This window comes from Malaclemys terrapin, chromosome 12 (genome assembly GCF_027887155.1).
Source record: "Malaclemys terrapin pileata isolate rMalTer1 chromosome 12, rMalTer1.hap1, whole genome shotgun sequence".
NCBI lineage: Eukaryota > Metazoa > Chordata > Testudines > Emydidae > Malaclemys > Malaclemys terrapin.
In genome coordinates this window covers 13,402,642-13,417,029 of record NC_071516.1, presented here as the reverse complement: position 1 = coordinate 13,417,029, position 14,388 = coordinate 13,402,642, and the positions used below count along the sequence as shown (strand labels likewise).

The window sequence follows — 14,388 nt, the reverse complement described above, 5'->3', positions numbered from 1 at the left end:
TTTTAAACCAGGGGAACTTTTGTAACAAACCTAAAACAAACTCAGGATAAATCAGTGAAATGTGATGCTTAGGATGAAAGGTACACAGAGCCAAGAAATGTTCAGACTTTAATGCCTTCCATACAAACCCAAAGTTAGGTAAGGTTCATGAAGTGTTCAGTTTACTTTGTAACCATATCATTCCTCACAGATCAGCCCTAGTGGATCATATTGCAGAATTGGGGCCCTAGTCATTATTATTTAAATTTGTAGTCAAAACTGACTAGAGAAGGGAAATAGCTGCATAGCAACTAAGAGTGCAGCTAGCAAAGTATTATTCATTCAACACATCAGGGGGTTCAACAATAGTTTTGACAAAGAATTTGCTGTCTGAACTCAGCTGGACACTACACAGTGAAAAAGAGAAAGTTATTGCTCATTGTGTGTCAGACCGAGCTCTGTTTCTAAGAACATTTGAAGAGAGTACCAGGAAATTCATCATGGACTGCAGAACCTTGGAGGCAAGGAGAGAGCTATTTCACTGATTGATTTTAAAAGTAAAAAGGTTATTTAAAATAATGGTTCTGTACTTTAACAGAGCTGCAGTGAGCTTGAGATTCAAACAGGCCCCACTACTCTTATAACTAGAGCTGGTCAGGAATTTTTCTTATTAAACTTTTTTTTGTCAACCATATCAGTTCAGCAAAACCAAAACTGTTTGAGAGAGAGGATCAGTTATAAACCTCCCAACTTGAAAAAATTTTGAGAAGTATTTCAGAGGTGCCAAAATATTTCATCATGATTGTGACAGGGTTGGGACTCACCACCACAGTGCTCCCTACTGGCACACCTGGGAATTAGCTCTGTCCTCTGCAGGGCTCCCTCTGCCGGTGGTGTCCCATCCATTGTCTGCTCCCCTGTTGGTGTCCGGACCCCTGTTGCTCCCCGCTCAGCGGCGTCCTCTTCAGGACACTACCCTTCGGCAGTGCCCAATGCTCTGGTCTCACCCCCTTCCAGGTGTCTGGTGTTATCAGCAGTCCTCCATCTGCACCTGGCCGGCTGCAGCCTCAAAGTCTAGCCCCTTTGTCACAGGAGCCTGACACAGCATGTATCAGGCCACGCTCCTCCCCAGCCAGGTGTAGTACAAGGGGGAGACCCAGGCCCACCCACTACTCTGGGTCCCAACCCAGGGACCCTCTAGCAGCAGCCTCCCTGCCCTTCTTCTCTCCCCTTGTCAGACTTTTGTCCCTGGGCTGCTTCCCCTTCGGCCCTGTGCACCTGCTCAGCCCTTTGTAGCAAGGCCTTCAGCCTGGGGCTTTCCTTGGCTAGAGCTCCCCAGCTCCTTCCCCAGCACTGCTCTGCCCAAGATGCTGGTCTCCTGCTCCAGAGACAGAACTTCCACCATGAAGGTCTGGGACAGACTGCTTGCGCTTCTCCTAGGCAGCCCTTATATAGGGCCTAGCCCAGCCCTGATTGTCTGGCTCTAATCTCAGCCCTGATTGGCTCTCAGTAAGCCCTTCCCTAATTGGCTGGCGGCCTGTGCAGCTGCTCTGGCCGACTCTAGCCCTCTCTCTCATGGAGGTGGGGCAGCCATCCCACCACAATATTTCTAAATACAATTTCTGGTTCAAAATGACTTTTCCATTGAGAAAAGTAAGCTAATCACAATTTAAAATTTTAAAAAGGGAGGCGGGGTAGAAAGGGTTGAAGTCAAAATGAAATGTTTCAAAGTTAGAACAAGCAAAAAGTTTTAATTGACCCAAATTGAATAATTTTCCAGATTTTTAATTCACAAACACATTCAAGTTCTTGACTTTATTTTATTTATTTATTTTTTAAAAAAGGATTTTTCCCTAAAAAGTCAAAATCTTAATTTTGGATGGGAAAAGTGTTCAAACTCAAAAACAGGCATAGGCCAATGTATCCAGGTGCTGTCCTGGAGTGCCCCATTGTGGCCTAGGGTGCCCCAGTTTCCATCTGGGGTTCCCAAAAATTATCCACTCACAGCAAATTTTGAAAATCATACTTCCCTTCTCTTGAGATCTAATATAATCAGTATAATCCACCTCTCTAAAGTGACCCCCTTTCACCAAACCCCAGGTTCGATGTTTTCATAAGCCTCCTTCCGATACTATATGGTTCAAGTCCTAGCCTCCCTGGCTTGCAAGATCACTCCTTTAGTTTAGGGTTTCCACAGCCCTGCTCCTAGGACTGTGTCCTATGAGTCCTGCTTCCCCAGCCCATAAACTCACCCCTTCAGATCAGGGTTTCACAGCCCTCCTTCTAGGAACTGTGTGCTGAGTTCCTTCCCTTTCCTGGCTCTCAGTAGTTCCTCATTCAGAAGGCTTGGAGCCTCCTTTTAAGATTCACCCACCCAGTCATCTGACCAGGCCCTTAATCCATCCCAGGTGTGTCCAATAACTCCAAACACCTTTCTGGGCCAGCAGGGAAAGAGGAGAAGCTTGTCCTGTCCAGTATGTGAGGCTACTAGTCCCAGACCCTTAAAGGAGCAATAGCCAGAGTTTTCCCTATATCTTCACATTCCCAGACACTAACTATTCCCAGGGACCATCATCTCCTCAACCAATGTCCATTTTAGTTATCCTGGACACTTGGAATGGGATAACTACACTGGTCTCACGTTACCACCTTTAGTCTTAAAGGCCCAGTAACCCATTACAGACAGGAAAACTGTTTTCTACCCAAATCTACTCACAACCTCACAGAGACTCATCAAAACACAAGAGCGAGAGTCACAAATCAACCACCAAGTCCTCTTAAATCTCCATCCATTTAAACTGGAGGTTCCAATGGAAAAGAGAGAAATAACTCTCCAAATGAGCAACATGGTTCATGATCTCATCCAGGGGCCAGTCTGACAGCCTCCTTTGCAGCCACAGAGGACTTCATGGAACTGTTGTGTCGAGGGCAAGACTGGGGATTCCACATAGTGGTCTGTGCCAGCTCCATGGTGTTTGTGCTGTGACCCCCTAGTGTTTGGAGAAGGAATGGGCTGGAACAAGCAGTCTGTGCTCCCTTGCAGGTTGTTGTCTCATTTCAAGTAGCAAAGGTTACAGCAGCCACAGGAGGGATGAAATCAATGGGAGTTAGGCAACTAAACCCATTTCCTCTCATGTCTAGCTAGTTTAGGCAGCTTCTCACTCAAATTGCTGGCTTCTGAGCATCCCTTTCTTAGGTGCCTAACTCCTAACTTAAGTCAGAATTCTACTGGGCAGCAGGGCACCTAGCGGTTAGATGTTGCAAGACTGAGTATAGCAATGCCCAAGTACCTTTGTGAATCGAAGCCCAAGTCCCAGAATTCCTAAGGGCCAGAATTTTAAAGAAATTTTGGCATCTAGTGGAAATTTCAAAAACTTCTAGGCACCTAACTCCTTTCAATGGGTGTTAGATGCCTAGGTGCTTTTGAAAATCCACTAGAAGACTAAACACCTTTAAAACGCTGGCCATCATGGCTCATCACTTTAGAAAATAGGATTTAGCTGTCTTAGTCACTTGGGCCTTGTAACACTGAGCAGAACAACACCTTTAAAAATCTAGGCCTATGGCTTGGGACACACTAGGAACTTCTGTCGATATAACTACATCACTCAGGTACACCCAGTGTAGACAGCACTATGTCAATGGGAAGGCTTCTCCTGTTGACATAGTTACCACCTCTCGGGGAGGTGGTGGAGTACCTGCACTGATGGAAGAAGCTCTCCCATTGACATAGGTAGTGTGCTGCTGCAGCGCTGTGAGAGTAGAGAAGCCAAAATGCTGTTATCTCTTATGCAGACACAGCTTTTCTCCCATTTTATTTTTTCTGTTGACCTTTATTAACCTGAGCCTGAGCTTGCAAGCATTAGAAACATCACAGGAGTTGGGTTTCCAAGCCCTCACCACTTTTAGCATATAAATTGCTTGGTTGGTAGTACTATTAATTCACTTTGGAGCATAACAAGTTCAATTTGCACTTGCTGCCCTCAGTGCAAATGGCATGTAGGCTGTATGACACATTGGGAAGTTAAGTTCACTTTGTTGCAGAGTTATTTAATGACTTTTGGTTCCAGAACTGAAGTCAGAGCTTACAGCTAGACAAATCTGTGACATGGCTCTTTGAAATGCATAGCAAAGAGGAATGCAGCACCAATGAAAGAAAGAGGAAGCCTGGAATCACTTTGTGCTCCAACTCAACAATTTGGATTGCTTCAATTTCACGATTCAGCATTTCTGATTTCAATAATTTACAACAATAAAGATGAAAATAAATGGTTTGTCTGAGCTGAAGGTACATTTGGGTCAAAAGAAGTGACATGCCTCGTTACTCATCTTCACTGAGCTAAATGGAGCTCCCAATTAATAAGGTACACTAATATATGTTTTCTTATTGCGGCACCATATCTGCTCACAATGAGCAGTTTATAAAATATTACAGGCAGGATTTTCAGAACTGCCTAAGTGGCTAAGGAGAATAAGTCCTATTGGAAATCAGTGGGACTTGTGCACCTAAGTTCTTCTTCAGCCCTTAGCCAGACAGTCGGCTGTAGCGATCGTTTGCCATTTGATCCGTTCCTGCACAACCGCAAAGGCTTGACAGCCTGAGAATCCAACATTGGAACAGATTTGATAAACCCATGTAATAAGGGGTCTGACTCTGGGCTGCCTCCACCCCTCAGTTGGTGGAATTTTATCCCGGATGTTACAAGCCACCCAAAGAACTGTGTTCGCTGGAACATCTTGTGGCATCCTTGCGACATGTCTGAAAAGCGTATGGTGTCGCCTGCGAACAATGACCCCAGTAGTCTGTAGACCTGAACGACCACAAACATCTGCATTACAGATGAAGTCACTCCACTTTATGGCCAAAATACAACGGTGACATTTTGTGTGGAAAGCCTCCAGCTTTGTCCAGTCTGCATGGCGTAGTGTCCATGTTTCACAGCCGTACGACAGTATGGAAAGGATACAGCTCGAATAAATCCTGAACTTGGTTGTCATACTAAGATGATGTTGAGTCCATATCCGTTGTAAATGGCCCATGGCAGATGCTGTGATGCCAATCCGATGGAGAACCTCCATGTGAGAACTGGAGGAGCTGGTAAGTATAGAACCCTGGAAACAGATTTGACGGTTTCGTTGTTCAAAGAGATTGGAGTCACAGATGGACCTGGTCCTAGATTTTGCAGTTTTGTCTTTGACCATGAAACATGGAGACCAATCTTAGCTGACTCCTCCTCCATACACTGGAATGCTTCACGAAACCTGTCGGGGCTCTGTACTAAGAGAACAATGTCATCAGCATAGTCAAGGTCTGTGAGCGAGAGATCACCAATCTCAATGCCTATGGATCTGACAGAATGTGAATTATGAAATCCATTGCCCAACAAAAAAGAGTGCAGGGGACAGAACGCAGCCCTGCCTAACACCAGATACTAATTAAAAAAGGCACTGGCATCCCCAGACGAACACGGGCAGGGGTTCCATTATGCAGCTCTCTAATCAAGTCCAGAAGAGTGGTAGGAACACCTACGCCCATTAAGGCCTTCCAGGATGCGACACGGTCTACTGAATCAAATGCAGTCTTAAGATCAACATATGCTACGTGCAGGGGCTTCCTGAACTCACGATGTATCTCTGACAACAAGTGAAGGGCCAAAATGGCATCTAATATGGACCTGTTCCTCATAAAGCCTGACTGTTGGGGACAACGATTCTGATGTAGCAAAGGATCCAGGCGTGCCAGCAAAACATGCACGAACACCTTCCCTGGAACGGAGAGCAAGGTGATCGGCCTGTAGCTCTTACATTCACTGCATGGTCCCTTGCCCTTACAGAGTGAGATTACAATACCATCCTTCCAGGCAGTTGGCAGGGTTCCAGTTCTCCACACCAGACGAAAGATGGCCAGAAGTGATTCTGCTACAGCAGCAACAGCACATTTTAGTAGCTCTGAGGGGATGCCATCAGCACTGACTGTGTGACCGTTTTTCAGTTTAGCGATGACACACTTCACTTCATCCAGTGTTGGTGCACAAACCTTTCATTTTTGCACCGAGGGGAGACGGCACTGACAAGGCATCTACAGCTGAAAGTAAGGCAGGGGCTTTAACCCTGGTGCGGAGTACTAGGTTATTCATGGTCAAAAAAACCAAGAGCAAACGATTATCCCAGGAAATACCTCATCCCACTGGGATGAGCTGGAGGCGCAGTAATGCGACCCTTTTCCTGGTCTACCAGTACTGGCTTCACGCTGTGTGACCCAAGCCATTGAGTCTTTCTCAGTGACTTCCTTTTCCTTGGGTAGCTAGGTGCAGCTGCTGCCCTGCATCTTCGCTGCCTGCCTTAGCCATCATTTTCAGGTTTCACGTTGGATCTGTCCACCTCGCATAATGCCCAAGGCGATATTTCGGACAAGCCTTCATCACTGATGGCGTAGTTCCAACGAGCAATCCTCTCCATCACGATGAGGCACAGGTCAGACTTGGTTACTAAGGTGCTTTTGAAAATCCATCCTAACTGGGTCATTTGTTATTGTAGGGCATTTTCACACTACAGAACAGCAGGATTCAACACTTCAAAATGTATCGTTAGGGTAGCATCTGAACTCTCTAAGCAGCTCAATATCAATATATTTGTCTACAAGTTAGAATGGAGAATCTAGGGCAAAAATTCACAGGCTGCCTTACTTACTATAAAATAGCAATTTTGAGTTCTGCAGAATTAAAACAGAGAAGGGGTCTGCTATTTTAAAAACTTCAGATATGTACCTGCCTGTACAAAACGCACACAAAATTACATTTGATATGCAAATGGATGAATGGACAAAGATGCCCAATTAGCCATTTGTGCATGCTGATACCTGATGTGTGCATGCTACCATAGCATATATGAGCAAACTAGCACACACTTAACACACCCATGGTGCACATTCAATTGCACAGCCAAGTGGTTTTTGAAAATCTGAGCCAAGGTTGATTTGCAAGCCAGGACAGAGAGAGAATCAACATAGACAGAGCAAGCAGGGCTCAGTATCAGTATGAAAGGATTACAGGAGCCTCTCATATCAATTCAGAACGTACACATGCATCGAGTTTGTAGGCTGTTTCTGAGGCTCCTCTGAAAATTTGGTTCAGAATGTCGATACTGGCAGAAAATGGTTACATTTTTAATAACAATGCCTAACTTTTCATCAGCAGATCTCCAAGGGCGTCACAACCAACTGCAGTATCATTATGCCCATTTTACAGATGAGGAAACTGAGGAAGAGAAGTTTCTTGCCCAAGGTCACCCAACAGCCAGTAGCAGAGGCAGAAATTGAACACGGGTCTCCTGAGTCCCAGTCCAGTGCTCCAGCCAATAGGCAATATTGTCTCAGCCTCTGACATTGTATAAACATCAGCATTTGTGGTGAGGATGTTTATTTTTTGGTTTACAACACCTAAAGGCCCAGACTCAGACTGCGCTCCCATTATGATAGGCATTGTAAAAACATACAGACAAGAGACAGCTGCTTCCCCAAATAGTTTAATAACCTAAACAGAGACAAAGGATGGTAGAAAACAAGTATTATTACCCCCATATTCCAGTAGGAAAAATGAAGCCTAGAAACACTGAGCAACTAGTCCAAGGTCACACAGGAAGTCTATGGAAGAACAGGCAATTAGATCCAAATCTGTTGGATCCCAGTCTGGTGCTTTCATGACAAGGCCATCTGTCCTTTCTAAAATCAGTAACTATTGGGCCAAATTCTGCTCTTGGTTATTCTGCAGAAGTTACTGGCATTGCACTGGCATGACTGAGAACAGAACAAACAAGAAACTAGCAAAATGCTGTAAACAAATACCAAGCGACTCTGATAAAAAGAAGACAAAACAAGAAACATGATGGCTAGCTTCTGTGACAATTAGACAAAAGCATTTCTGAAATTAAACTGGAAGCGTGTGTGCAGTTACTGAGAGACTTTCATCAATCAATTTATTTAGATACTTTCTGTTATTTTTTCATGGCAATACTAACAGTAAACAATACATGAGAGATACTTCTCAAGTGGGAAAAAATCTTATACAAAAAAATTAGTGAAAGCAAGAGGCACATGTGCATGTATAATTTGAGTGCAGCCATTATATGAAATTAAAAACATGGAGGATCATTAGAATGTGCCATTAGCGTTTCAATGGTAAATCAGAATTTCGAGGGCTTAAAAACCCTTTGGGCCAGCTGGACAGGAAAGCTAGATGAATACAAATGGTTTGTGTTGCACTTCAGTGGCAAAGAATATGAAATATCACCACATAGTATTATAGCATACAAGAAAATGAAAGAAATAGACTTCAGTTCTTTCTCATTAGTTTTATTCAAGTATAACCTGAGTCATAAGTATCTGCCCCAGACTCCTCTTTGGCTCAGGAGGAGTGAAATGATCTTAGGTGAACGCATCTGAAAAATGTTGTGTTCAGTCAATCTGAATATATCAGGCCAGTTTCAGACCGGTTTATGCTGTTTTCTCCCAGTGTAAATCCAGGTTCCTAGATTCATAGATTCTAAGGCCAAAAGGGATCATTGTAATCAGCTAGGGAGGTGAATTAACTACGCTGACTGGAGAATCCGTCCTGCCGTTGTCATGAGTGGCTACACCAGTGTTTCTCAAACTGGGGCCGCCGCTTGTTCAGGGAAAGCCCCTGGCGGGCTGGGCCGGTTTGTTTACCTGCCCTGTCCGCAGGTCCAGCCGATCGTGGCTCCCACTGGCCGCGGTTCACCGCTGCAGGCCAATGGGAGCTGCTGGAAGCAGCGGCCAGTACGTCCCTCGGCCCATGCCACTTCCAGCAGCTCCCATTGGCCTGGAGCAGCGAACCGCAGCCAGTGGGAGCCACGATCGGCCGAACCTGTGGACGGGGCAGGTAAACAAACCGGCCCGGCCCGCCAGGGGCTTTCCCTACACAAGCGGTGACCCCAGTTTGAGAAACACTGGGCTACACTGATTAACACTACAGTGGTGCAGCTACACCGGTGCAGCTATGCCACTGTAGTGTTTTAAGAGTAGACTAGCCCCGAGATATTCAATTATATTCAATGATATCAACGATACAGCAATATCATAAGATCAACCAGAATTCCTAAGCTGTGCATAGATTCCCCAAATCATCACACCGATACTGGGTATGGGGGCACTGTTAGGCCCCCATTGCCAGGCCAGGACCACCCACTCCCACTTCGTGGAATGCTGTATTATACCGTTCAGCCACTAGCTGGGACGGTGTGTAAAATACCCTATTTAAATGAACCTCTGCTATACCTGGCAGAGCATTAAAAGATCTTATGAGGAACACATCTGATGTGGCTAAGCAAGTTCAGTGACCAGTCTACAGAGGATACAGAAGAACATGACACCCAAAGCACCCAGCACAGCCTACAGCTCCTCCTTCCCCCTCCCGCCATCAGAAAACAGCTAAGTTAGAACCCTGCTCCCTCATGGCTTGCAGGCACAGCAACATCCAGTCCCACTCCTCAAGAACTGGGCCCCGGCGAGGTCTAGGGGCCACACCTGAGGACATAAGGGCCTGGGGGGCTCAGGAGCCTCGCAATATTGGGTTGGATAGAGGCAGCTGGTATGGGATTGGTGTCTCTGGGATGCGTTCCTTAATACACCCTCAGCACCTCTGGGTGCCTTTTTCTCAGATGGAACCAGAAGGCACTGGTTGGGGGTCTCCTTCACAGTAGGGGCAGGTAGCCATATTTGGCTGTCCTACCACTATTGCAAGTTGCTCCCATATCCTGGAGCAACATCTCTGGGAGCAGCAAATGGCTCCCCCGCCCCATCCTCTCACGCCCACTGAGCCTCTGTTTTGCAGCCAGTTCTATATTTTAAAATGAAAACAGATTATATCTCTGATCTGCAGAGGGCACCAAATAGTTTCACATCTGACTAAAGAGGACATTCATGGGGATGCTGTACCTGGTGTTTGTAGCTGTCAATCAGGAAGGAGCTTGCTCTCTAATGGCCATTGTGCTGTACAGGAGACAAAGTAGGAGTTGTTTTTCCTTTCATGAATGTATAAATTCCTTGATTTTCTTTTTTTTTTCCCCCTTCTTGCACTTGAACAGCAAGAGGTATTTCACTGAGCGGCAACATGATTTCCAACCAGGATGCCCTGCAGTGGTCCCAGCTCATGGTAATAGATAAGAAAGCTATTCACTTTTAATCAGCAGGAGAACTAGAAAGAGAGTAAAAGTGCTGCTGATTTTTTTTTTTCTCCCCAGACGGATGACTGCGAAATTTGCTGTTCACTTTGATTTCAGGGAGAAAAAATAGTCTTTGAATGTTTGACAAAAAACTCACTTTTAAAACAAAAAGACTTTATACATTTATATTTTTAACAACAAAAACAAAGCCCTATCTGATCCCATTTGATAAACCCAGAGACAGTTTGGAAGGATTTTTTTTTTCAAACTGAACTGATGCCAGTTCCGTAATCGTGTGTGAAATCAAGTCCCGTGTTGATAATGAATACTACACCCTGTGTGCTTACATTTCAGCCTGTGCTGGTTAATACCACTGAGGACTTCAATGACTCAATCCTCCTCAGCAACAGGAACAGCAATGGATTTTGTGAGCAAGTCTTCATTAAAGCCGAGGTCTTCTTGACATTAGGGATCATCAGCCTGCTGGAAAACATCCTCGTAATCCTTGCGGTGCTGAAGAATGGAAACCTACATTCCCCCATGTACTTTTTCCTGTGCAGCTTGGCAGCGGCAGACATGCTAGTGAGCATGTCAAATGCCCTGGAGACTATCATGATTGCAATCCTGAGCAATGGCTACTTGATCATTGATGACCACTTTATTCAGCATATGGACAATGTCTTTGACTCAATGATCTGTATCTCTTTGGTAGCCTCAATTTGCAACCTCTTGGTTATAGCTATTGACAGGTACATTACTATTTTCTACGCTCTTCGTTATCACAGTATCATGACTGTAAAGAAAGCCTTAGCTCTGATTGTGGTTATTTGGATTGCTTGCATAATCTGCGGCATCATGTTCATTGTCTACTCGGAAAGCAAAACTGTCATTGTCTGTCTCATCACCATGTTCTTTACCATGCTTCTTCTCATGGCCTCCCTTTATGTTCACATGTTCTTGTTTGCACGCCTGCATGTTAAACGGATTGCAGCCCTCCCAGTGGATGGGGTTCCTCATCAGCGGACCTGTATGAAGGGGGCTGTGACAATCACTATATTACTTGGGGTCTTCATTGTTTGTTGGGCACCTTTCTTCCTTCATCTCATCCTCATCATTTCTTGCCCCACAAACCCACACTGTGTTTGCTACACCTCACACTTCAACACATATTTGGTCCTGATTATGTGCAATTCAGTCATCGACCCCCTAATTTATGCTTTCCGGAGTCTGGAAATGAGAAAGACGTTCAAAGAGTTAGTATGTTGTTGTTATGGCATGAGTGTGGGACGGTGCATTCTGTAAATGTCCAGTTTTGTATTTGGTATGGAAAGGGTATACACACACTGGGTGTATGTATCTAAACTGAATCAGCAGCTCCACATTACAGCCTGTGAAGGAAGGAAGGGTACAGAAAAAATAAAAACAATAAAAAGAGAGATTTTACTTGATGTCTTTAGAAAGTTTTTCAAAAGGAAAAAGGGAAGGCGATTTATCATTTGCTGTTGCTTACACGGTGATAACAGAAGTGAAGCCAGAGCGTTCTGCAAAATAGCTCAGAGTTCAATCACTCTGAAAAAATTAATCTATTAAGTAAATGCTATATTAGACAGACTAATGTAATATTCTCTTTACCCTAGTGTTTTATTTTTATGCCATTGTCAACCAAGTCCGTATAATCTAAAGAGGCTATCTTGAGTGATAGCTACTGAAAGCTGTTCATTTCTAAGAGGAATCAGAAAACTGACAAGTAACAACGTGTTGTAGGTACCTTCACAAACATCTAAACAATCCAAAGAAAGGACTATATTGACACTTGTGCTGTTGCTTGTAAAGCAACTTAAGAGAATCTTTAACTGATGAAAGCAAACATTTCACCTGAGATGCTGAAATATTCCTTTAAGAAAACCAACGCAATTACATATTGTTTAAGCAACAGTGTGAACTAATCAACTCACTGCTAAGTTAAAGTGGTGTGATCTAACTAAGCATTTATACTCTTATCTGTGGTGTATGGACATCATATCACTGAAGTAACTTTGTAATTATAATATGTTGAGAAATGTATTGTTAGATCAATAAAGAAAATCACAGAAAGTCACCTTTTGATGAGAAGGTACCAATTAGATCTACTACTAGAGGGTTTCAAAGAAAACTTGGAATGAAACCTAGAAAACAGCTAAAATACATTGCACTTTGACTTAGCTTTTGTCTTATGCTGAGAAGTAAATGGAAACAGACTTTTTACAGACAGCAATTTGACTGGGAAAAACATTTGTCAGAAATAAAATGTGGAGGTAAAATACAATCTTCTTGGGGTGACGGATATGGACAGTGGGACTGCTTTGCTTTGTGCTTAGACTGGCTGTACATTGGTGTAAATGCATTGACTTCAGTGGAATGACTCCTGCTGATATGGAAGGAAAAATCAAATCCACTGTTTGCATAACTTTTTCAAACATTCTATGTGCAAGCTGGCAGCCTTTAAAAATGTGAAGCATGCTTTAAACTACAATATTTAAAAGTGGCCTGTGTTTTTCATAGAAGCAAAACGTATAAGTGACCTTCAAATAGTGTATGTCATTGAACGTACATTGTAAGTGTTTTCTATATACTATGATGGACAGGCAATATGGACAGACAATTCTAGATGTGAAAACACTGAATCATGCTGAAATTTTATATTACCTTTTGGTTCCTTTCAAATACTTTCTTACTGTAAAAATCAAGAACTATAGGCAAATAGAAACTGTATACAAGGCATATGCAAATAAACTCTGTTATATATTCTCTTCAGACATTTCAGAATCTATTGATTTGCCTCTTAGGAACCAATTTGCTTTAGTCTCAAAACACTTCATTAGTTTGTTTGTTGTTTCCTGGAACATTTTGCTGTCATTTATAGTGCTCTTGTCTAGGTTATTTATTTGATCACTATAGGCACTCAGCATCCAATGACCTCTGAAATATTACGATCTTTGTAAGTGTTTTCTTAGTTTAACTTTGTCTTATCTTTGCAATGGCTGCTGCGTCATACTGAGGCCTTGGCTACACTTACCAGCTAGTTCGACGGCTGGAAATCGAAGTTCTGGGTTCGACTTATCGCGTCTAGTCTGGACGCGATAAGTCGAACCCGGAAGTGCTCGCCGTCGACTGCGGTACTCCAGCTCGGCGAGAGGAGTACCGCGGAGTCGACGGGGGAGCCTGCCTGCCGCATGTGGACCAAGGTAAGTTCGAACTAAGGTACTTCGACTTCAACTACGTTATTCACGTAGCTGAAGTTGCGTACCTTAGTTCGAATTAGGGGGGGTAGTGTAGACCAAGACTGAGACCAGCTGGCACAACTCAAACTAAACTTTCTCAGAAAATGGGAACATTGTTGTTAATATTCCTAACACTAGCCTATTCTGTGAAACTTTATGTTCTATAGCTTGATTCGTTATGATATTCTGCCTCAGATTAGTGTGGGTTAAGCTCTTATTGTACCTGATGTACCTTTTCCTTTTAAACTGATTGTTGGTGACACTCATTTAATTTGTACTATGCTTTGCCTCTGACAGTCTGAATAAAGGCCTTTTTGAATTTGCTGACCAAAAAACTTACCTGTTGAATAAAATAATCTGAAGAAAACCCTGCTGAGAATTCTGCACTTTATATGTTACTGGATGGTAAACTCACTGTTTGGCAAGCAACTCTGGCTCCTATACTGCCTTCACTGAGCTGTGTGCAAATAAGAAAGACAATCTATTAGGCTTTTGCATCCAAGTTGCAAAAACATAAAGGGAAGAGCCACAGAGGGCTCATAAAGAATGGAAAAGAGACAGATTTACCCCCATTGCTTCTGTAAACCACTGGTGACTGTGTGGTACAGGTCTTCATGCCACTCATATGCCAACACACAGGTGATATGGGGCTGTGTCACAACTAGGAATCTTTAGTTCAAACCGCAGCCGCTTATACTTTTAGTTCTGGAAGTCCAGAGTTCGATCCCCGGAGTGCCAGCTGAAATGGTGGCCACCACACTTCCACTTGCCTTCTCTTCTGGCTCCTCCAAATCCTGCCAGTTACATAGACTAGGAGTAGGGTAAGGGATAGAATGTGAGCTAACAACCATAGCTCAAAGATCCATTGAGGGAAGTAGACTATTTCACTCATAGAACCATAGGCGCCGACTTTCCAAAGTACTGGGGAGTGCTCAACCCCTGGCTGTGCCCCAGGCCCCGCCCCCACTCC

At 43.8% G+C, this 14,388-nt stretch overlaps 2 protein-coding genes across 4 annotated transcripts in view; one reads left to right on the top strand and one right to left on the bottom strand.

Annotated features, from left to right (window-relative positions):
• LOC128846944 (uncharacterized) overlaps nucleotides 1-14,388 on the bottom strand; it is a 156,780-nt gene that overhangs the window by 57,012 nt on the left and 85,380 nt on the right. The window lies entirely within an intron of this gene.
• On the top strand, nucleotides 10,117-13,765 carry MC3R (melanocortin 3 receptor). The gene has a single exon (XM_054046229.1). It carries the CDS (start codon nucleotides 10,480-10,482, stop codon nucleotides 11,458-11,460), a length of 981 nt encoding a protein of 326 aa, XP_053902204.1. The 5' UTR covers nucleotides 10,117-10,479; the 3' UTR covers nucleotides 11,461-13,765.